A 24,488-nucleotide genomic window follows, 5' to 3' on the forward strand; every position below is an offset into this window, starting at 1 on the left:
TGTGGAGGCTGGAAGACAGCCTTGGGTATCTATCCATCCTCCAGAGTTGTCTACCTCAGTGTTTTGAGGTACAGTCTCTCACTGGGATTGGGAGCTTGCTGATCAGGCAAGGTTCGGTGGTCAGTGACCTCAGGGGTCCTCCTGTCTCTGCCTTCCAAGTGATCAGGTTACACATTTGTACCTTGACATTCAGCTTTTTACATAGGCAACTCGGATTTTCATGCTCACCCAAAAATACTTTACTAATGGACTCTTCTTTTTTTAAAACATATAATTATCAAGTGAAATTGTTTCTAATTTCCTCACTCAGAGTTGGCTCTCAAAATTATGTCCTATACACAGAATATGATTGGATAATGGACTTTACAAGAACCCAGAGTAACCTTCAAAATCAGAACCAACAAAAATAAAAATGGGGCATAAACAATTAATAACCAAGTTTATTCCTATTTAATTAAGGCACAGACCTTTGCCCAGAGCTTACATAACAGGCCAAAGAAAATCAAGGACAAGAGAAAACATATAGCCAGGCTCTCGATGCCAACACACAAACAGAACAGAGATTGTGCTGGCTGCTCCTGGCTCGTTCCCTCCATACACAATCATTTTTAGAAAAGTGCCCTTGATCTACTTGTCTGCTGAATGCCAGCTGGGCACATGACCAGCTAAGCTATTCCTAGGATAGCCACAAAAGTAACAGGACGTGGAGGGAATAATTAAGATAACCATAAAAGTCAAGGAGTGATTGAATAAACAGCACAGTCACGTGTTTGTAAGCACTTGCTATAATGAACTGCACGCTGTAGCCACTGAGAAGACACAAGAAGCAGAACATGCTTTACTCTTCCTTAGTTTAACCCTTTAAATGATCATGTTTCTCACTGTTACATAATTTTTAAAGAGGCAGAGTAAACACAAGCCTCTTCCTGACTGAAGGCCCAGAAGTTTTGATACCTGTTCTGAAAGGCTTCCAAAGAACAACCATATTATACAGGGACTTAAATAAGGTAAAGGTCTGCTCCAAGCGAGGGGTGGCGGCTCATGCCTTTAGTTCCAGCTCAGGAGGCATAGGCAGGCAGTTCTCTGAATTCAAAGTTTGATTGGTCTACGAAGCAAGTTCTAAGTTCTAGAAAAGCCAGGGCTACAGAGAGAAACCTTGTCTCGAAAACAAATGAACAAACAAAAGAAGTTTGGTCCAATGAGTGAGAAATCATTGCTCATCTCTCAAAAAAATAGTGTAGGGTGTTGTAGATAATCTCATTTTTGGTAAGGACAGCCTTGGTTATAGAGAGAATCTCTTAGGTATCAGGTAGAAGCATCACCTGTCAATAAAAAGCCGATGGCCTTTTAGCAAGTCAAGAAATAAGAGATGGGAGTTCCAGTAGAGAGATAGGAACTCTGTCAGTTAGTGAGAGACAGGAAGATTTGCCACCAGATTCTGAGGTGACAGACACATGAAACTGAGGAGAGGTAACCAGCCGTGTGACACACATAAAATAGAATAAATAGGTTTTCTCTAAGTTACGGGCAAGTCAGGGAACAAGCCCAAGCTTATGACCTAGGCATACATTCATAGATAATTAAGTCTCAGAGTAGTTATTTAGGAACTGGGGTGCTGGTAAAAAAAAGAGTGTGGTTACAATTGGCACACTGAATGTGTGGCTAGAAATTCCAGAGTGAAAGAGAGTTTTCTAGCCATGAAATGTGAACCACAGAGAGGCAGTGTGGAAGGGGACTCTAAAAAAAAAAAAAAAAAAAAAAAAAAAGCCCCTGCTGACTAGAAAAGCCAGCTCTCCTACCTCCCAGAGACCCCTTGCACTCCCCAGGAACAGCTCCTATAACTGGGGCTGATGAACTAACTCATCTTTCTGGCTGGAGCTTTATGCACTTCCCAGGTATGGCAGAGGGGGTGAGCAGCCTGGGTCTGAGAGAGCCTAACTGGTGCCTGTGGGAATAGCCTGCAATGGCCCTAAGCAAGAAAGGCAGCAAAGGGCTGCAGCCAGGAGCCACGGTCCCAGAGTAGGCAAAAAGTGGCTCCAGGCCTGAAACTAGCAAGGGAAGCCTGCTAGACCTAGCAGTCCAGCCTGGGGTAGCACATAGACCCTAACACCCATGGGAACACAATCTAAGGCTGGAGTCAGGCAGAGAGTGGACTGCAACTTCCTGTGAACAAAGGGGTAGGGGTATAGCTGGTTACAACTACAGGAAGAAGCAGCCAGAAATAAACAGACAAGAAGAAATCCAAGCACAGCCAAACTTCTGATTAGGTTAAAAAAATGTTTGAAATTATGGTTTAATGCTAAAGGAGGAAAGAAACTGGGTATGAAAATGCAGAGACAGAATTAGTTTGAAAATAGTAAAATAAAATAAAAAAGAGAGTTAAATAATATTTAAAAAATTACCTAGAGGAAAAAGCTTAGAGAAAATTAAATACACAAAAATATATTAAGTTTAGAGAATGAAAAGAAATGAATAAATTAACATAAAAAGTAAAGTCTCCAAAGAAAGAAGAGAAAAAGAAAAATAATAAGTATCTGTAGAAAGGAAAGAGTTGAATATATTAAAAAAAGAAAATATTTTCCACGTTAAAAAATAGAAAATACTATACAAGGTGGTATTTGGACCCCATATAGTTGTTTTGACTATCAGCATAAAAACAATTATACGTTTAGTAATGATTACAATTTTCTATATCCTCTTTAAGGGAGATCAGAATAGAGCAGACTTAGATAAGGAGAGGACTGAAAGATGGAACGCTAGGTTGCAGGTCACAGAACAGAGGTTAGAGGAGTCTTTAAATCAGAATAAAGAATCTTCAGAAGAATCCAATCTGGAACCTACAGCAACAGCAAAAAAGGTAGTACCAGATGAGAATAATCCACAAAGGCTTGAGGAATAAGAATAGCAACCCACCAAAATGCAGTATACTTAGTTAAGAGTACTGATTATGTTTAATCTAGCTTAGAGCAGCCTGCTAAATCGAGCCACTTGGTGAAAAACCCACTTCACTTCATCACCTCCAGGACTCTGTGCAAACTGTGGACAAGCAGGACTGGGAGCTGATTGCCCTGCTGTCCCTAGATAACGCAAGCCAGTCTCCAAAGTTCCTACTCCACAGAACAGTTTGTTGGATCTTCTGGGCCTGGTGGCAAAGACTAATGATGCCCTGGGACCTCTCTGCGTCATTTGCTAGTGTAATTATCCAGGTAGTCAGTAGGTGTGTCATTTTTAATAGATTTGGAAGCTGCTGTACTGCTTGGTTCTTCAGCTCTGATGGGGTTGACATCAAGGCTAGTGCTGGTTTCTCAGTGCGACAGCAGCAGCCAAGGCTTCAGCTGTCTCCTCAGTTCTCTTCGTGTGCAAAATCAGGCCTCAGGCCTCACCTGCCTAGAGCTACTGCTAGGTCTAGTAGACACAGGTTAACTTTCTACAAGATTCTAAAAAGAGATAAATTCACAAAACATTTCCATATAACTTATTACTATTTTATTTAAAGGAACTCACTTTATAGTGACTGCTCTCTGTAATCAACCACCTGTGTCTGTTGGTAAATAAGTGGATAGAAAAAAAGTGTAAAGTTTATGTATATAAGATATGAAAGCTTAAATGGGTTATAAGGGGATAAAAAGTGTTTTAATATATGTAAATGAAAGTTATAAAGGTCTAAGAAAGTGTCTTAAGGTGTGTAAAAGTATAAAAAAGTGATTTAAGATATATATAAAAATTTAACATTTAATTCAGATTTCTCTTCCTCACTATGCCATTGCTCTATAACGCTTCAAAAGTTCAGAGTTTTAACATTCATCAGTGGAGTTCTGATAAGCTATTAATCTAGCTCTGGTAAAGCATTGACTACTATTATTATAAACACAAGCTCAAGACTTTAAATTTCCTTTGGTTGTCTTCTAAGAATAAACTTTAAAAGTGCTTCCCATTGAGCTAAGAACATTTGTCTAATCTATGTACACCCAATCTTCTGGATAGAGAAAAAAAGTGTTAATGCTTTTAACCAAAGTAATTTTTGGGTTCCTAAGCTTTACTATAACTCAAAGGCATAAATATTCTGTTTTTTCTAAAATGTGAATTTCAGTACAGATTACAAACAGTGGTGATAGCTGGGTGGTGGTGGTGCACACCTATAATCCCAGCACTTGGGAGGCAGAGGCAAGTGGATTTCTGAGTTCGAGGCCAGCCTGGTCTACAGAGTGAGTTCCAGGACAGCCAGGGCTACACAGAGAAATCCTGTCTCGAAAAACAAACAAACAAACAAACAAAAAACAGTGTTGATGCTAATATATCTAAAATGTATCTCTTTTTGTGAACTTAAATTCTTGTAAGCTTCAGGGAATTGGCTGGAATCCACCTCCCACAGGTCAAATGGACTTCAGATAAGTACTGTCAATCAACAGCCTGTCTCCCCACCTGCCTACCGCTTATCCTTGAGGGTGGGATACTCCTCCCCCTCTTCACTGGTCTTAGGACTCCCCTCCCCCAAAAATACCAGGACCATGGCCTAAAAATTTCAAATGTATACCTAAGAAAAGAAATTCCCAGCCAGGTGGTAGTAGTACATGCCTTTAATCCCAGCACTCAGGAGACAGAAAGGGAATCTCTATGAGTCTGAGGCCAGCCTGGTCTACAGAGCTAGTTCTAAGACAGTCAAGGGTACACAGAGAAACCCTGCCTCAACAAAACCAATAAATTTCCCCCTAAACTCTTTACTTTACTTTCTGTCCCTAATTTATATTAGGGACAGAATATATAGGTTTGTTGTGTGGTGTTGAACTTTGTGGCATTCCTTGTCCCCCAGGCTCCCTTCCCGATCCACTAAGGTGCTCTTCCACCACAACCCATAGTAGGTTGACAGATGGCGCAGCATTTCCGAGTGCTTGTTGCTCTTGAAAAGGACCAGAGCTCAGTTCCCAGTATCCACGTCAAGCTTCTCACAGCTCTGCTTGAGGAGACCCAACACCCTCATCAGGCCTCTGATGGCAACCGAACACACACGTACATATACACACAGAAAGATGAAGACACATACACATAAATGAAAATAAAATAATCTTTAAAAGAAGGAAATTATGTTAGTGAAATAAGCTAGTCATAAAAAGCCAAAGATGAGTTTAAGAACTAAATTTAGTTTATTAAGAACTACTTGAGTAGTCATAGAGACAAAGTAGAACAGAAATTCCTTACTCAATGCGGTGGTACAAGCCTGTATCCCAGCACTCAGGAGAAAGAGGCAGAAGAATCAGAAGCTCCAGGATGGTCTCACCTACACAGTAAATTCCAAGCCAGCTTAGGCTACATGAAATTGTGGTTCAAAGAGAAAGAAAACAAATCGAGGTTGAAATCAAAGCTAACCATGCTCTCCCAATGCCAACAATACCCTATGTAATCTTAAGGACCCTGATTTGACTTCTGGTCTAGCTTCTCATTTATTAGCAAGGCTTGAGATACCTAGCTCCAAGCACTATAGCCCTGACTGAAGGGAAAGAGTCTTCAATCCTCCATAACCACATGCACACAAGAACCAAGTATATACCCATAAATATACTTAAACTGAAGGGAAATGCCTGCTTTGAACACACTTACTTGTTCATCAGAAAGTTGTTTTCTACAAGAATCCTTGGAATCTTGGTTTCTGGGCATTTGTCTAGAAGCTGTCACCAACTGCTGCCTCTTCTGATACTGGTGGAGGCAAGTAATTGTCTCATAGGTAGCTTCCGCCTATGTTCCCTTCCAGTGAGGTGTGTGCATTGCATTGGTTAACAATGCACTAGCGTTGTCTAGAACATATAGTGTCTAAGCTCTAGAAACCAGAGCCAAGACTAAATATTATGGTAATTCTTTAAGTCCTGAGTCAATACTCAAAGAGAGCAGTAGCCAATCTACTTGCCAAATAGAAGGCTCAGTACCACCCACTTGAAAACCTTAGCACCTTCCATACGCTCCCATCACAGACCGAGAACAAGGCTCTGAACTTAATGAGCTGTCCTTAATATTCCTGTGCTCTACACAATGAGGACCTCTCCTGATTTGGTTCTATCCTGCTTTGGATTCAGGGGAAGGAAAGAAGAAAGCAGTAAATTGTGTTGGCACGTAGGAGTAGAATGAATAATGGATACAGGAACTTGTCCAGGACCAAAACCTGTCCCCCACATGGCAAGTAAACCATGTGCAGAGAGAACAAGCCGGCCACAGGAAGACACACTGAGTGGTAGTTCAGCCTTCTGCCTTAGAGAAGCAGAGGGGAGACTTAATTGTAAAATCTAAATGAATGACATTTAAATAAAATTAAAAACAGAAAGGAGACAGACTCCAATTGAGCACAAATTGGTGTCTCTAAAGAAACAGGTCAGAGAGAGCCATCTGCACAGCTTTTGTATACAATGAAGAGGAAAAGATATAATGGGAAGGCAAGACTGAAAGCCTATTTTGTGGCACGGTATGGAGCTAGGATTGGGTGCCACTGAATCCAAATCACAGCACAGGGAGATGCATAATTTCACAGTGACCAACAGACAGAGAGTATTAGTATCTCACCTGCTTAAGACAGAAGTCAAGGAAAAGCTATAAATAGCACTAACAAACTAAAGCCACCAAAACCCTAGAGACCCCATAAACTCCAGCCAATTCTAGCATACCCGGAGAAAAATACCAATCACCAGGGACACCAGCAGTTGAGGGGGGGAGGAGAGGGGAAGAGAGCCTAGCCTCGATCAGCAGGCTCACTGTCAATCAAGAATGATGCAGAAAAGAGTAGAAAGGAAATACCTGCCAACCAATCTCAATCTCTCAATCAATCTCTCTCTCTCTCTCTCTCTCTCTCTCTCTCTCTCTCTCTCTCTCTCCACCCTTTCTAGATGCCTTCTCAAAATACAGGTATCTAATGTGGTGTCTGACACCCACCCTGTACTCCTAGCACTTTGGGAGGGAAAGGAAGGCATCAAGAGCTTAAGATCATTTTCAGGTACATAGTGTGGTCAAGCCTGTGCTAACTACACAAGGCCTTATCTCAAAACACAAAAGAAGAAAAAGAAAAAAAATTAACTAAAAAACATTCAGCCATTTGTCTGTATATCTATGCACCTCACTAACAAAGCAGCAAAAGAATCCACTATAAAATGAAATGGCTTCATAGATGGTGTTTACCTGTGCTCTGAGTCTCCAGGTAAACAGAACACACAGGTCAGTAGAACAAACCTTTCTTTAAATGGAAGTCAGACTTCTCCATTTCCCTAGCTATGAATGTGTATCAGTCATTTCCCATGCCCTGTTTACTTTGGAAGGATGCAACCTTTCAATTACCACCTACCTACCCTCTTCTTCATCACAAAATGAACTTTTTAAATTAAAGTTCCCAGACTCAGCCTATATGTACCTCTGTAATTCTAGTAGGGGAAGCAGAGACAAGACAGTTGCTTACCACTGGAGGATAGCATGGGCTCAGGGTTAGCAAAACCCTGTCTCAAAAGTGACTAAAGTGGCTGGCTGTCCTTTTATCCCAGCACTCATGAGGTAGAGGCATGGGTACCTCTGAGTTTGAAGCCAGTCTGGTCTACAGAGCAATATGTAGGACAACCAAGGCTACACAGAGAAATCCTGTCTCAGAAAAAGAAAGGGGGGGGGAGGAGGGCCAGCTAAAGTGAGGCTAGAGAGAGCACACAGCAGTCAAGAGAATGAGCTGCCAAGCTTCTCCTCCAAAGGAGACTGGTTAGATTCTCAATACCCACAAGGCAGCTAACAACCTTTCCTAGCACCCACTCCAGGGGATCTGATGCCTCTTCTGGGTTCCATCAGTACTGTACACATGTGGTGTACAGACTTAACAAGCAGGTAAAACTCCCAAACACAGGAAAATAATTAAAGAAAAATGTAAACTCTTTTAAAAAGAAAAAAAAGGAGAGGGAGAAAAGAAGGTGGGAGGAGAGAGGAAGAGAGCCTAGCCTTGGGGAAACGTGGGACCTCTGTGCAGCTCCCCATCACTAAGCATGCTCAGGACCACCTTCAGTACCTGCTTCTTTCCCCAACAGTGTCCACCTGAGTGATAACCAAACTCACTCTATGACATTTAGCACTCAATGAAACAGACCATGTCCATGCTACATCTGCCACGGAACTAAGAATTTTACTCTCTCCCAGACTACAGGAACACCAGCATCAGCTCTGTCTTTCCCAGGCAAGAGATGTAGAAGGACAACACCTTAGAGAGCTCAATTCTGTCTCTCTTTAGAACTAGGAAACTGGTACAGGCACAGCAGCGAAAGCAGTTGCCCCTTTCCATGAACCCAGCAAGATACTGACTGGGCAGCCTGTGGAAGGTAACTCTTCTCTGGATACAAATTCCTGGCTCTTTCCGAGCTTTATCCTTTATGTGAGAATCTTTTTCCAGTTCCCCACCCCCACCCCCTAACAGGGTTTTCTCTGTGTAGTTCTGGGTGTCCTACAATTAACCATGTAGGCCACAGTGGCCTGCCTCTGCATCCTGAGAGCTGGAATGCCTGCCTTCTCCTTGATTCTCTTATCTTTGGCTTTTGCCAAGTTTCTGAGAGAATGAAAGAGGATTCAAAGTAGTTTAAGTTTTAGATTTAGCCAAATGTAAATATCTAATAAGGAAAAAAGTTCCCTGGTAGTCTTTTCCAGGCCTTGAGCTTTCTATATTACCATACAGGCTATTCACAACTCAGTAATAGAAAATGAGAGGTGACATCTAACACACTTGCATAAAAACTCCAAGTTTAAGAACTTCGTTATTCATGGAGGAAAGTCTGTCTTTTATGCATGGAAACTAAAGCAGTCTTAACGGCACATGCAGCTTTATATTTTGTGAAATGCTCCCCTAAATTAAAGAAAACTTTAAAAGTAAGTGTGAGAAATGGTTTTGTTTGTTTTTCTCTATCACAGGTAGCTAGCTTGCTAAGAGTAAATAGATCATAAATCTCTCATATCTTATAAAACTTTATGCAAAGGAATAAAATCTTTTCACGTCCACCATCATGTAAACCTTTGTAAGACACTTTAGTCTCCTCTGCCTCACCAGGACTTGATGGCCGGGACAGCTGAACCCTGCCCTTTCCTTTATTTCCTTTGCTGGGATGCTTTTAAAATGAACTCTTCTTTTCAACACATTTGCTTATTTATTATTTATTTATTTATTTACCTATTTGTTACCAAGTGTGGAGGTCAGAGAACAACTTTTGAAAGCCAATTCTCTCCTTGGCAGCAAGGGCCATCACCTGCTCAACCATCACACAGCTTACCCTCAACCTTCAATTTCTAAACTTCCTGCCTCCTCCTGACCCTGAGCCCCTGGAATTCTGTCCCTCCTGCCTCCTCCTCCTGAGTGCTGGGATTAGATAATTTTCACAAGCATGCTATATTCTTTCCCACCTGCATAACCTTCTTCAAAACTAAAAGGAGTCAGTAGCTATCTGAGAGGCTCCCTTTTTTTAGAGGAGGCTGGGGAAAGGCATACTTTTACTATTTTTGCCACTTCCTATAAGTCTATAATCACATCAAATTACAGTTTAAAAAACTAACTAAACCAAAAGAAGCAGACAACTAAATGTTCACAGATAAGTAACTACACATTGGGAAGGGCTGTCAAACTGCCAAAGCCATACCTACAGCAGAATTGCCAGATAATGATATACATCAAACAAATCAGTTTTTCTCTTGAAAAAAAAAATTTGGTGCTGAGCTAGGCAGTGGTGGCATATGCCTTTAATCCCAGCACTTAGGAGGCAGAAGCAGGTGGATCTCTGAGTACAAAGATAGCCTGGTCTCTAGAGTGAGTTCCAGAACAGCCAGGGCTACACAGAGAAACCCTGTCTTGAAAACCAACAAACAAACAAAAAAAAATTAGTTCTCTGTAACACCCACAACAACATAGCTTCCAACAACAGAATCTCAATTCCCAGCCTCAAATTGTTCCTAACCATGAAGGCACAGGTTGTGCTAGTGATGAGAGAGCCAGCTGGATCCAGAAAACTGTGACGCTCTCTGGGTGTTCCATGGTTCCCAGTGGGTATCTAAAAGGTCAGACCATGTACAATTTCCCTTTTGCAAAGCTGAATGCTTGGGATGCTATCTAGCACATCGAAGCTAACAGATTGTTTTGGGGGCTTTGGGACCTTCCTTCCTGCAGGGAGGCAGATGTGCCTAGTGATCTACATCTTAGCATAGAAGTAGGAACTCTTAAGTTCCAACCATGACTGTTTGATATCTGGGTCCACAATCCTTTGTAAGTTACTTAACCCTTTTGTATCTCTGCTCCCTTCCCCCCGAATATGGATTTAAGTAATGGCTAGCATCTCACCCTGAGACACGGCATAGTAAAGGGGTGAGGACTTTGACCTACAGACAAATGCTGAATAAGGAATCCCAGCATAAATCTGCCTCTAAACCATGTTTCAGACTGTGGGAACCACATATTTAGATGCAAGCTGCTTTCCCATGCTCCTTCTGCCTACTGTGGAAGTAAAATAAGCTGTCTCTGGGAGCCTCTGCTCAAGTGCTCCCGCTCCAACCATTACAAGCTTCTCTTTAAACACTCCACCTATTCTTTGGTCAATGGCTTAGAAGTCATCAGAATTTCCATTTTTTACTTGATTAAAAGTAATCCATTCATCTGTATGTACAGAAGAAGCACCCAAAGGAAAGAGAATATGATTCAAATAAATCTTAGTTGGGGTTGATCCCATCCAGAGATGAAGGCAGCATCGCATCAGAAGCATTACAACAAGCACATTACAGGGTTCTATTACTGTTGCTGTTGTTGTTTTAGGTAGAAACACAACATTGTGTTGTTTTAGGTGACTGTTAATTCATTATTAATGAAATGTCTACACTGTCATTCATGAATTTATTTATTCATTCAAATGTTTTCTAAGTCCCTATTAAAAGCTGTGTAGTCAGGGCTGGAGGACCCAGGTTCAGATCATAGCACCCACACAGAGCTACACGAGACTCTAAATAAATACATACATAAATGGCCCAAAGTGCCACAGAGACAAACAAGAAATTAGATACAATAAAGAAAATCATCTATAGCCTCAGAAAGTTCTGAGAGAAACTGATGCCAGAAGTCTGCATAGATAGGACCAGCGTGATGGGTTAGAGGAAGCAGCTTAACTGGAGACTGGGATATCTGTGTCTGTGAGAGACTCACTCATCGGAAAGATAAGGAGCATAAAGTCAGGGCCGCCATCTTTTCCCATTTGAGAACGTGGCTGAGCCTCACAGGGTTCAGAAACTATCTGTAGCATATGAATACAAAAACAGACACTTTCTGGATACACAGAGCCCTGCTTTCATTCTGGTTTCAATGACAAAAACAAAAAAACAAAAAAACAAACAAACAAAAAAAAACTGATCCCTAAATTTTATTTTCTGTCTTCATCAGAGATGAGTTTCAGGTAAGGTTTTGCTTGGAGTCTGGCATTTAAAGATGATAAGAGATTCCCAAACTTTCTACATCTTGGGGAAAACAATGATTCCTAAAAAGAAGGGCAAAGCAGACATACAAGACTTCCTTCTTCCATATTCCCACTGAAATGAGCACAGATGTCCTCCTACACACTCAGACACCATGGCAACAGCCATTGTACAAAGAAGTGCAGCAGGGAGTGGGTCAGGGCTTGTCTATGTGAAGCCAACTACAGGGAAAGGTATGAAGCAGGCCTGAACCCCTAGCTAATACAGCTGGCATTTCCCTCTCCCAATCTACTTTGAAAATTCATTTCAGGAATTTTGGAGACTTCTGGCAATTTTCCCCCAAAATAAAGAGCAACCACAGAAATAAAAATTAACACTCAAGAAATACAGTGACACTGACCACCCACATTTTAAACACAGAAGCATGTGGACCCTAACTGAGTGTCTTCTATAAGATACTCGAAAGCTCAAAGGCTTCTGGCTGTTCAATCTAACCTTACATGCCTTACACTCTAACTTATAAATAAAATTCATTTATAATTCACAACCCATACATAGGCAAGCATTTATCTACATTGGTCTATTTGCCATGATGAGTTTCACACACCTCCCTCAAATCCATAACTCTAGAGGCAAAGAGAGAATGAAAACATGGGCATTCCAACATATGAGGGTAGTGCCAGCCAAGGAGTGGGTGGATCCAACATAGCCACACTTGTACTCTCTGGATGCAATATTACACATTATTATGGGCTCTAACTGCACTGGGTGGAGCACTGTATTCTGCAGCTTTCCTTAACACCTGCTGCTCTTCATCTCACGGTATACTCCATATACGAACACACAGGGTTATAGGAATGCTTACTCCGTCATTGTACAGAAAGAAGGGCTCAGAAGGTAAAGATGCTTGCCGCCAAGCCTGACAACTGCAATTTTGTCCCTGGGTCCCAAATGGCAGAAAGTAATAAATGACTCTAGTAAGTTGTTCTTTTATCTTCACAAGCATGGGTAATGTGCACATATAATAAATCAATCAATAAATAAACATGGCTTTTACAAAAGAAAGAAGAGAAACTAAACTCACAAGGCACAAACATCTATGCCTTAGGAACAAGCAGTCACTAATGGTTCTCCTACACAACACCCTAATCACGGGTGTTGTTCTGCATCCCACAACTGCCCCACATACACACATCTGTACTGCTTTCCTTTTCTTTTACATTCTAGACTTTCAGAGCTCTGTAATTATAGTATTATCATATGTGGTGACACATGCCTATAATTCCAGCATTTGGGAGGCTGAGACAGGAAGACTGCCTTGTGTTCAGGGCTACAGAGCAAGACCCAGACTCAAACAAAACACACACACACACACACACACACACACACACACACACACACACACACACGAAAGGTCATTTCAATCTCTTTCAATATCTCTTCTAACATGCCCTCAATTTCAAACCCTCATGACTATATTCCTCTCTCCAAAAACTCAAACTAAAATTGCCACTGTTGCCCCATTAGTGTGACTCTCCTGCCCTCCCTTTTACCGTCATACGCAGTAACTGCTGAAAAAACGTGCTAATCCATTAATTAAAGATCTCTACTTCCCATTATGGAGGACTAAATTTAGAAAGCCAAATTAAGCTGGGAGGAAAGCATGTGTCACAACAAGGGAGATGAATTCCACGGAAGGGGCTGGGCTCCTGACCTGTGTCTTACAAAGCCCCTGACACTATCACACTCTTCTGTTCCGCACACAGAGAAGCACCCCACCGGAGGGCAGCCACTCATCTCTGTAATCATCTGGAGAAATCCATTATCCCATCAGGTCACAAAAGCCACAGGACATTAGCAAGCAACTGCCTCAGAGGACAATCTTTGCTTTCCCAAACCTCCAATTTAGTCACATAAAAGAAAGGGTGGCAAGCTAGCATTAACTGTGTGCCCTTAGAGAAGAGCCACTTCCCGCCTGCAGGGGCGGCAGTGACTTTACTGGGTTACCAAATGGATATAAAGACAAAAGTAAACACTGTAATTTTCTGTTTTGTCTCTGGCACAGGGGGAGTGGTACCATCTACACAGTCTGTAAACAGTAATAATGCCAGATGTAACAAAAGAACAGGGTTCCCCCCATCTCTCCGCCCCCATCCCCAGCGGCCTAATGCCATTCCTACTGAGATTACTCATCTTGAGGAAACACACAGAAGCTTCCCTATAGTCCATATGCTGCTACCAAATGGAAGTGGGTGAGGGTCCAAGTCTGCACTGGTTCCTCCTTGCTGTTACACAAAGACAGAATATTTGAGATTCAGGACATTTTTGTTTGGTTGATTTTGTTTTTTAAGACAGGGTATCACAACAAGACACTGGATAGCCTGGGATTCACTATGTATCCCAGGCTGGCCTAGAACTCACAGAGATCCACTTGCCTCTTCCCTCCAGTGCTGGGAATTCAGGTTTGTGCCATTATGCCTGGCTAACAAATTATACCCCTTCTTGAATTTTTTTTTTTCTTTTTCCTTTTTCCTCACTGCTGGAGATCAAACCCAGGGTCTTACGCTTACTAGGCAAGCACTCTATACCAAGCTAATTGTTTAGCCCTAGAACCCAAGAAACCATCAATTATTTCTAAAGGCTGACAAACAGACAAACAAGTACGGGGAAGGAGAGGGAACAGGAAAGCAGGTGTGGACCACATAGCATGCTGAAGTCTAGACTCAAACAAGACTGAAATGTGAAAAATAAAAAGTATGCATGAAAACAGAATCACTCTAACAAACTTCGAGGCTAAAAGGGCTACTAATAGTCTGAGCCTGGGCCTAGGAATTCATACAAAGCACAGAGGAAAAGGACAAACTCAAGAAGGAACATTACCTGACCAGAGTTCCCGCCAGGTATAATGCAGGCGAACTCTACACTTCTTCTGGTAACACAGCAGTTTATGCACTACCTGGACACATCGCCTGCAGTAAGAAAGAAAACCAGGATAAGTCTCAGAATCCAACACAGCTCACCTGTACTCTTCCTGTGGGGAGGCAGCTTTGCTGGGACCACTAAGACTGAGGTTAAAAAAAAAAATCATGGTGATTTCCTGTCAGTATCTTCCATATACACAAACTGACTCCCCAATCTCCCCCCCCACCCCCCACACACAATTTGTGCTACCCATGGGGCTATAGCCACTTAGATGCCTATACTGAATTACCACTGAAGGGGCTATCAATGGCGCTTCCAGAAGACCTGGGTTCAATTCCTAGCATCCACATGGCAGTTCACTACTGTCTGTAACTCCAGTTCCAGAGGATCCAACATCTCCTGGCCTCTCTGGATACCAGGCATATACATGCAATACAAGGGTACATGCAGGCAAAACATCCATATACATAAAACATTTTTAATTAAAAAAACTTTTTTAAGAGAGAGAGGAATGGATTGAATATAAAAAAAATTAAAGACATTAAGACTCTAGATCAAATTCAATTTTAAGAGATGGCTCTGCAGGTACCAGGCTCTTCCAAAGGCTTCAACAGAGTTCCAGCACCTACACAGAGCAGCTTATAGTTAACTGTGACTCCAGCTCCAGGACCTGACACTTTCTGGCCTCTAAAGGCACCTGCACAGCAAGTTTCAGGCCAACATGGGCTAGGTGAGACTCTACCTCAAAATTAAATAAATAAGCTGGGTGGTAGTGCATACCATTAGTGCTAGCACTTGGGAAGCAGAGGCAGGTGGATCTCTGTGAATTCAAGGCCAGTCCAGACTACAGAACGAGTTCAAGGACAGCCAGCAATACTCAGAGAATCCCTTTCTCAAAAAAAAAAAAAAAAAAAAAAAAAAAAAAAAAGCCCAAACCAAAATAGATATATAATAAATGGAAACAAAAATCAGTCTAGGGATGCAAGGAGCTCATACAAACAAATCCAGTCCCTCAGCTGCACAAACAAGGAATCAGTTGTAAGTGCTGCAGCCACAGAGGCCAGCAGTGCAGTCGTCAGACTACTCAGTTACACACATCATAACAACACAATGGTTTTTGTTTTTTTAAAAGATTTATTTATTTATTTTATGTATGTGAGTACTAGAGGTCAAATTCAGAGCTTCATGCATGCTAGGCAACTGCTTTACCAAATGAATTATATCCCAGCCTATTTTGTCTTGTTGATACAGGGTGTCAGGTAGATCAAACCAGCCTTGAACTTGATATGTAGCCAGGGCTAATGAGGCAGGGAAAAAATATCAGAAAAAAAGTACGAGGACATGGACAGGAAAGGCAATCCTTCACTCCTGTTGATTCTTGTTGAAGATTCACCCCAGCTGAGAAGCAAGAGGTACTGGCACAGATAATTCTAAAACTGCAACGAGCCAGGATTAAGACTTGAATGTGTAGGACCTTGAGCAGGACCACACTCCACTCTAGATGTTTCTGGGGATCTCAAAGTTAATTTCAGTGGAGACCTCCTAACTTTCTGTACTACATCCCTGTGCTCTAGAGGTGACCTTATTCACCTAGCATCTCACTTAGATTTCTAGCAAACCTTTGAAGAAAATTGTTTCAAAAGCCACCAAACAGTCCAGCTGGCTACTTTCAAGTCTTCCTTACCTTCTTGCCCAATACTTTCTCTTAAATCTTGGGCTTAATATCTATTTTATAAAAAATATTTCCAGAGGCTGGGGCTGAACTGCCTAACTTGCCTAACTTGAGTGCAATCTAGGTTCAATCCTGGGTACTGTATCCACTGGACACACATTGGCAAGCATCTGTAATCCCAGCACTGTGTAGGTGGAGCAGAAGGAGGACAAGCAGTGAACTTTAGCTTACAGTGTGTGACAGGCACTCTAACTCCCCTAGCTCAACGGTTCTCAGCCTTCCACATGCTTCCACCCTTTAATTCAGAGCCTCACGTGTGCTGATCCACAATCATAACATTATTTTCATCACTACTTCACATCTGTAGTTTTGTACTGTTTGAACTGTTATATAAATGTCTGTGTTTTCTCATGGTTTAGGCAACCCCAATGAAAGGGTTATTCAACTCTTAAAGGAGTCATCACAACCCACAGGCTGGGAGCCGCTGCTCTAGCTGGTCTCGCTGGCTCTTACCCATCAGAGCACAGTTAGCACTGTTTTTTTTTTTTTCCTGTTTCTTGACTTTTTTCTCTTTGAGACAGTGTCTTACAATGTAGCCTGGCTGCCCTAGAACGCATTATGTAGACTTACAAACTCACAGAGATCCTCCTGCCTCTTCCTCTCAAGTGCCTAGATCAAAGGTGTGCACCACTATGCCAGGTCCTTTTTTTCTGATTATTTCCCCTTTGCAAAGAGGTTCAAGAAATGACCCCAAAGTGAGTTTGGACCAACCTAGGATACATGAGATCCTGCCTCAAAACAAAACAAATCGCCACCAACAATGACAAAGGAATGGGGGGAGGGAAGGAAGAAAGGAAGGAAGGAAGGGAAGAAGGAAAAGAAAGTATTTTACTCAACTCCAAATCTACTACATATAGGCTTGTCTTGAAATTCTTTTTTGTTTTGTTTTGTTTTTTTGTTTTTTGAGACAGGGTTTCTCTGTATAGTCGGGGCTGTCCTGGAACTCTCTCTGTAGACCAGGCTGGCCTCCAACTGAGAAGTCCGCCTGCCTCTGCCTCTCAAGTTCTGGGATTAAAGATGGGCCACCACTGCTTGGCTTGAAATTCTTTTCTACAAGGAAGCAAACAGTCTGATCTTACCTAAACCGAGGTCCCTAAAAGATCAGAGGAAGTCCCCAAGCTCCTTCAAGTGTCATCTTCTCTTTATCTGATTATTGAGGCAGAGTTTTCAATCACCCAGGCTGACTTTCATTTTCCCTAAAGCTGGCATTATAAATACAGGCTACTATCCCAGCTCAGGCCAAGGCTTTGTATTCATTCATTCACCAAACACTGGTTGAATTGGTACTTAAATTTTACTGTATTTAAGTTCTAAGGTTCTTAGCAAACTGGTGCCAGATAACCTACCAGTTTCAAGAAAATTAAAAAGTTCCTTTCTGTGAACACTGTTCTAACATGAAAGACTAAGGGAGACAAAGTGAGAGTGAAAAGACCAAATAAGCCAAACAGCCTGCAGGAAGGAGCTCCCGTCCACCCCCCTTGATTTACGGAAGCTTTCTTATTCAAGGCCACTTCAACTGAATGGCACCTTCAAGTAGAGGATACTTCCTGAGGTAGAGTTGAGACTCTCAGATTCTGTGCCCTTAATATAAGGCAAGGATGCCTGAAACACTACTTGCATTCCTCTATACGTACCAATCTGGCCGCTGAATATGCTACATTAAGGGTAGCTATTCTTAGGGGCCTCCCTAAGAGGTGAAAAGAAACAGAAGGAACACTAACCTCCCTCCGAGAGATAAGAGCCAGAGAAAGGCTAAAGGAATTAAGGTATCTAACAGCACACCAAAGACAAACACACTAAAGTGTGCTTGCTCACCCAACATGCAAACTGACATTCTAAATTTAAGCCACGTATGGTGACATATGCTAGTAATCCCAGCCTGAAGTAGGATTGACAAGAAAATAAGGCCAGCCTGAACTACATAGAAAACACTAGGTATGGGGCTAAAGAAATGTTTCAGCAGTTAAGAGCACTGGCTGCTCTTCTAAAGGATTCAGGTTCAAATCCCAGCAACTACATGGCAGCTAACATCCATTTATAATTCCAGTTCTAAGAGGTCCAATGCCCTCTTCTGGCCTTCTTGGGCAGTACATGTACATACATGCAGGTGAAACACACATTTAAATAAAATAAAATGTTTTAAAAAGAAAGTATTAAGCCGTCCAAAGCTACACTACAAGACTTCTGTCTCAAAACAGCAAACTATCAAGCTTGAGATAGCTCAGCAGGTAAAAGCACTTCCCACATAGGCTGGTAACCTGACCTCCATCCCTGGACCCAGGAAAGAAATCCTGGATGCAATGGCACACATGAGCAGCTAGCTGCTATGAGGTGAAGGCAGACTTACCCAGAACCTGGTGAGCCAGTAAGCCTCAAGTACGCAGTACAGTAGATACAATAAGAGATATTCTGCCTCAACAAGGCAGGAGAACTAACTCCTTGAAATTGATGGCTGATTTTCATAAGTTCACCATAACACATACACACCAACATAAAATATTTAGCAATCACACAAAAATATAAAGTAATACATAAATTAATATACACATCAACAAATTTTAAATATTTTTTACCCTCAAGAAAAAAAAAAATCTAACCAGTACTAAAACTGCCTACCAAGTGATACAAATTTCAAATAAAGCATCCTTCTAGTTTCCAAGTCATTTCCTTGATTTTTTTAGAGATGGTGGCATGACCTCATTTGATGTAGTTGCCATCTGCTGAATGATACCCTCATTTGAGTCAATCTTAAAAAATTAATCTTAAAAATTACCCAACCTATAAAAGCTTCTCCATGAAACTTACAGGGATTAGGTCCCAGCTGCTAAAGCCATGTTGCAGCTAACAAGGATGGCTGGATGCTGCCTGTTTGTGACTACCATGTGGGCTGATCCTTGGTAAACATGTCTTAGCTACTGTGGACAGTGACAGCGTTGAGGTAACTGTGCCCTGCTGCTCTCTGCCTTACTCACAGGGTGTGCACATCACTCCAGCACTGCTCCTAGGCTCTCTTGCTGTCCCCAGTGACCCAATAGGTGCTCTGTCAGCTTTGTGCTCAGTGACTCACACTGTTTACCACACATAAAGATGGTTTTTTAATAAGTGGCAGGTGCCAAAGGAGGTAACGCACATTATGATCCTAGCACTCAGAAAGCTGAAGCAGGAAGCTGGGCAGTTTGAGGCCAGCTTGGGTTACAAGACTGTCTAAAAAAGAAAAGAAACAAAAACAAATTTAACAACTGTTACATCCTTAAAAATACATACTGGCAGAATGACTCCAGATTTTCTGCTTCTTGGGGTGGCTCTCTCATGCACACAGTGGTTTCCTATTCTAAGAAAAGACAGCCCAGCTTCTCCTGACTTTCCCTGTCTCCTGAATCTTTTGTAGACCCTGTCTTTAAAAAAGAAATGGGGGTAGGCTTGAGTTTCCCATGTAAGAGTTTATTTTTTTGGATTCCTTTCTCCTCCCTCTCAAACACTGTGGTAAGAATAGGAATGGCAACAAGAAGCCAGCAGACCAAGAGTGGGAACTGGTTGGTTAGCTTGGGGTTTTCTCCTATCACTTCCTGCTTTCCCCTAGACAAGCACCATTCCTCATCACTCAGTACCTACTACACTCACACAAGCAAAGAAGCTTGCCCACTTCTGACCCAGCTTCTGGCTGTGGGTGCTAAGTCTTTCTGTACTCCAGATTTCTTCACACTTCACCATGAGGATTATAAACTTATCTAAAATGGTAAGAATTCATTTTGCTTTCAGTTCCTCCTTGTGCCACATGCTGCTGAGAGGCCATACATAATGAGAAGGGAGAGCAGCAGCCTGGCCTGCTGCCCAGCTGGGAGCAGATAAGTTCACCTAAAAAGGACTTGATGCTCCAAATACCAAACTGAAAAAGGAAATGGAAGTGGGGGGAGGGAAATCTGGAACATACCTATAGATACAGGCTTGGAGAAAGCAAATCCACACAAGAGTGGATTTACTTCTACCTAACCTTCTTCTCATCATCTTTACCAGCCATAACCTCAGAACATTCAAGGAGGAAGCAGGTGGAGAAAAGGCAAACTGCAAAAAGAGCAAAGCAACGGTGAAGACTCCTGGGACAAAGTTAGGAAGCACAGGTTAGGGATGGCAAGTCTCCGTCATCCACCGTAAGCCAAGTAAAAAGTTGCATGGAGAGATGCACTCCTGTAACTCTCCAGTTGTGACCGTGCAGTCCTAGGAAGCATTCTTCTACTGACCATGCTCTCTCAGGCAATCTTTCCTCTTACTCCCACCCTTCCTCCATATACCCTGTTCTCTAACTGTGCAGAACTACACAATACTTTCTAAACACACGGCACTGTGAAGCTGCTATACTCCTGAAACACGTGTGCCGATCCCCTACCTGGAGTGCCCTTTCCCTGTTCATCCACATAGAAAAGTCCCAAGGGTTTTTCATGGATTAGGTCAAATGGAAGGAATCTATTCTGTGGTCCTATCAACATGGTCACTCTATATATCTTTCCGTTGTTCCTTATCATAAAAAAAATGCTGAAAGTACAATCTAAGATCAGGAGAAATGAATTTGAATCTTGCTTATACGACTTACTAGCCATACAATATGATTTCTGGCAATCCTAGCCCCCTAGAACTCAAATCCTTTGTCTCAAATAAAATAATTTATAAAGGAAAAGTGTTCCTTGTAGAGTCCAATGTCAACATGCTAGCATCTAAGAAGGGGAAATCTTCTACGTACCATTCCCTGTGGAAAATGGAAGAAACAAGGACAATAATCTTGCACACAGCTGTGCATACAAACATGCACAAAGGGCTGAAGATGTGGAGGGAAGGGACGAAGAGAAGGGGTGAGTGATTGAGATCACAACCTCCAGCCCTTTTTTAGTTGACACTAATCCACTCATGAAGACAGGGTGGTGTCTTCATGATCTAAATGCCTCTCATTGAGGCCCACATCCCCACACTGTGCCCTAGAGATGAGTTTCCAGCATATGATTTGGAAGAGACACAATCAAACAACAGCACCCTTGCACGATCCTTCCCACATTATATCCATGTGACCAAAAGAAATGCAGAACGCTTGGCTTTCAGTTATAACATACTGCATCTTCCATCTTGGGCTTTACATTCCGTTCTCTACTGGATTACTTACTCTGAGGAAAGCTAACTGCCATATTAAACAACCTCTAAAGAGATCCAGGTGAAGAACTGAGGCTTGTACCAGCAAGATGGCTCAGCAAGTAAAAATGCCTGCCACCAAGCCTGAGATACTAAGTTTGATGCCCCAGGATCCACATAGTACAAAGAATTGAATGCTGCAAACTGCTGACCTACCCATGCTCACACCTACACACCTACACACACACACACCCCTATACAGGCACAAAAAAATAATAATAAAAATCAGGCTTGAGAGATGGCTCAGAGGTTAAGAGCACAGGCTGCAGTTCCAGAGGTCCTGAGTTCAATTCCCAGCAACCACTTGGTGGCTCACAACCATCTGTAATGAAATCTGATGTCCTCTTCTGGCCTGCAGTCATTCATATATGCAGGCAGAATGCTGTATACATAATAAATAAATAAATGTTTAAAAAAAAAGTCAAGGTAAGTGAGCTTGAGAGTGAGTTCTCCACCCAAGAACGTCACTGGCCTTCAGCCCCAACTGACACTTTTTTTCCCACAGTCTTCTGAGCCCAATACACCTGAGGCAAATTGACACACCTAGGCTATACAGCAAGTTCCAGCCCAGGGCAGTTCAGTAGGTAGACTGCCTGCCTATATGCACAAAGACGAGGTCCATCTCTAGCACTACAGAAAACCAAGCCTATTACCATATGTAATCCCAGCATTCAGTAAATGGAAGCAAAAGGATCAGAAGCTCAGGGTTGTCCTTAGTTTCACAGCAAATGCCAGCCTATGATACATGAGAATCAGTCTAAAATAAACAAATTATAGACCCATGAGAGGTCTTATGTTAAAATTATCCAGTTGAACTTTTCATAGATTGCTAAACCACAGAAAATATAAATTTGGAATATTCATCTTAACTACTAGGTTCTGGAATACTCTGGTACACTAATAGATAATACATTTGTGAAGGACAGTGACAGCCCAACATTTACAGGAAAGAATTTTGGAACTAGGTTGTGTGGCACACAACTTTAATCCTAGTACTCAGGAGGCAGAGACAGATGCAGTTCTGAGTTTGAGGTTAGCCTGGTCTACAGAGAGAGTTCCAAGACAGCCTGGGCTACACAAAAGAAAAAAAAGAGACCAAGTATCTTGGTCTAGCATGATGGAGAACACCGGTAATCGCAGAACGTGGGAGACAGAAACAGAAGGATGAAAAATTAAAGCCATTCTTATCTACATGGGGGTTCAAGGCCATCGTGGCTTGGAACCCATTTTATTTTTGGTTGTGAGCCTAGCCTTTAATGGCTGAGTCATCTCTCCAGCCCTGGAACCCATTTTAAAAAACAAACAAAGGGGGAAAAACTGGAGTCATGCACCACCATGCCTAGTTTATAAATAGCATATTTTAAAATTAGAATATATCCAGGGGTGGTGATAGACATCTGTAATCCTAGTACTTAAAGGCTGAAGCAGAAGGATCATGAGTTAGAAGGTAGCCTGGTTTACATAGAAGTTCCAGCTTAGCTTGAGTTAAACAGCAAGACTCTGTCTCAAAACAGCAGCACAAATTAATAATAATTTAAAAACATATGGTGGGGGCTGGAAAGATGGCTCAGAGGAGAAAAGCATTTGCCACCAAGCCTGATAACTGAGTTCAATCCCAGGGCCCTACATGGTGAAAAATCATGCACGTAAAAAATAATAATAAACAGAGTTGGGAAGTGGTAGTCCATGTCTTTAATCCTAGCACTTGGGAGGCAGAGGCAGTTGGATCTCTGTGTGTTCAAAGCCAGCCTGGTCTACATAGTGAGTTCAAGGACAGCCAGCACTACAGAGTAAAACCCTGTTAAAGAAAGGAAGGAAGGAAGGAAGGAAGGAAGGAAGGAAGGAAGGAAGGAAGGAAAAAAATACATTTAAAACAATGAAGGAGAAGTGAAAAGAAGGAAAGGAAGTCAGAAAGTCTATACCAAAAATATATTTAATCCCTAAGGTACTGGTTGGTGTTCACAGATTCCATCTAAAATAAGACAAAATTCATCTGCTAAGTTTTATAAAAAGTAGTTTCATTGGCCTCTGAGTTAAAATCAAGCTTCAGACTTCTAAACCCAAAAAAATATGGCAAATTATAACTTACTAATCCAAAAGTAAAATTTAATATTATTACACTAGACCCAGGAAAGCAAGACATAGTCAGTCTGTAAGCAATCTGAAATCTGGTGGTCTGCTCTGTGAAAAGTCCTGGACACATCTACATTCCCAACACTGGAATAAAGTATGCCAAGTTAGCACACCAATGGCACTCTCAGAGGAAAACATAAAGGCATTAATTCTGTTGTCAGACTGTGTGTGTGTGTGTGTGTGTGTGTGTGTGTGTGTGTGTGTGTGTGTAAACAAAGTCTCCAATAACTCAGCTTCACCTCAAAATTGCCATGAACCTTGAACTTCTGATCGTCCTGCCTCCATCTCCCAAGTGCTAGGATAACAGGCCTGTCCCAATATGCCCATCCTGAGCTGCTTCTGAAGAAAGTAAAATATACATATCTAGAATGACACTAATGTGGTACAGCTGTTCAAGAGTGTTGAAAGGAAGAACACAAAAGCAGCAGGGAGTATAGGAAATCAAATGGCCTACCTGAGCCCCATGAAAATATGATGACTTTCAGTAGCCTCTCATGTCCTCATGTAAATAACTGTGATGGATAATCACATCTCCTTAGGGTTTAGCATGGCCACTGGAGACATAAGCCTACCTAATAAGGGTGTGGGATATCAAGACAGTATAGGCTAAGAACAGATCAAAAAGTCTTTCTTGACCTCTACCTACCCTCTAAATATTTGTGACTGCTTTGATGCTAGCACAGAGAAAATAAGATGGTATGCCAGTTTTACATATCTTTAGAATGCAATAGCTTCCAGAGATCTGCTTCAAGACATCTACCGAGATCTCCATGCAGTAAGCTTAAAGGTGATAATGACAAAATACGGAAAACCCAAACTGTAGCTTGTACTTTCTCTTTTCCAAAACAAAACAACGAACATATTTCTTGGTATTTCTTCACACATAAATGTTTCCTTCCTTTTTTAGGTAGATGCACGTGAGTGTGGGTTCCCACAAAGGCTAGAGCTGTCAGACACCCTGGAACTAGACTTACAGGCTATGTGAACTGCATGCCTTGGGTGCTGGAACCTGAACTCTCAGGTCCTCTGGAAGGGCAGTATGCACTCTTAACCACTGAACCATCTCTCCACCCAATGACTTTTTCTT

At 41.9% G+C, this 24,488-nt stretch overlaps 1 protein-coding gene across 4 annotated transcripts in view; it reads right to left on the reverse strand.

Moving 5' to 3' along the window:
• Armh3 (armadillo like helical domain containing 3) overlaps positions 1-24,488 on the reverse strand; it is a 167,842-nt gene that overhangs the window by 81,454 nt on the left and 61,900 nt on the right. For all 4 annotated transcript variants that reach the window (XM_034520481.2, XM_076922898.1, XM_076922908.1 and 1 more), the window contains one exon: positions 14,320-14,408. In XM_034520481.2, coding sequence (XP_034376372.1) covers positions 14,320-14,408 — 89 coding nt within the window. The remainder of the gene's footprint in view (positions 1-14,319; positions 14,409-24,488) is intronic.

This window comes from Arvicanthis niloticus, chromosome 1 (genome assembly GCF_011762505.2).
Source record: "Arvicanthis niloticus isolate mArvNil1 chromosome 1, mArvNil1.pat.X, whole genome shotgun sequence".
In the NCBI taxonomy this organism is placed as follows: domain Eukaryota; kingdom Metazoa; phylum Chordata; class Mammalia; order Rodentia; family Muridae; genus Arvicanthis; species Arvicanthis niloticus.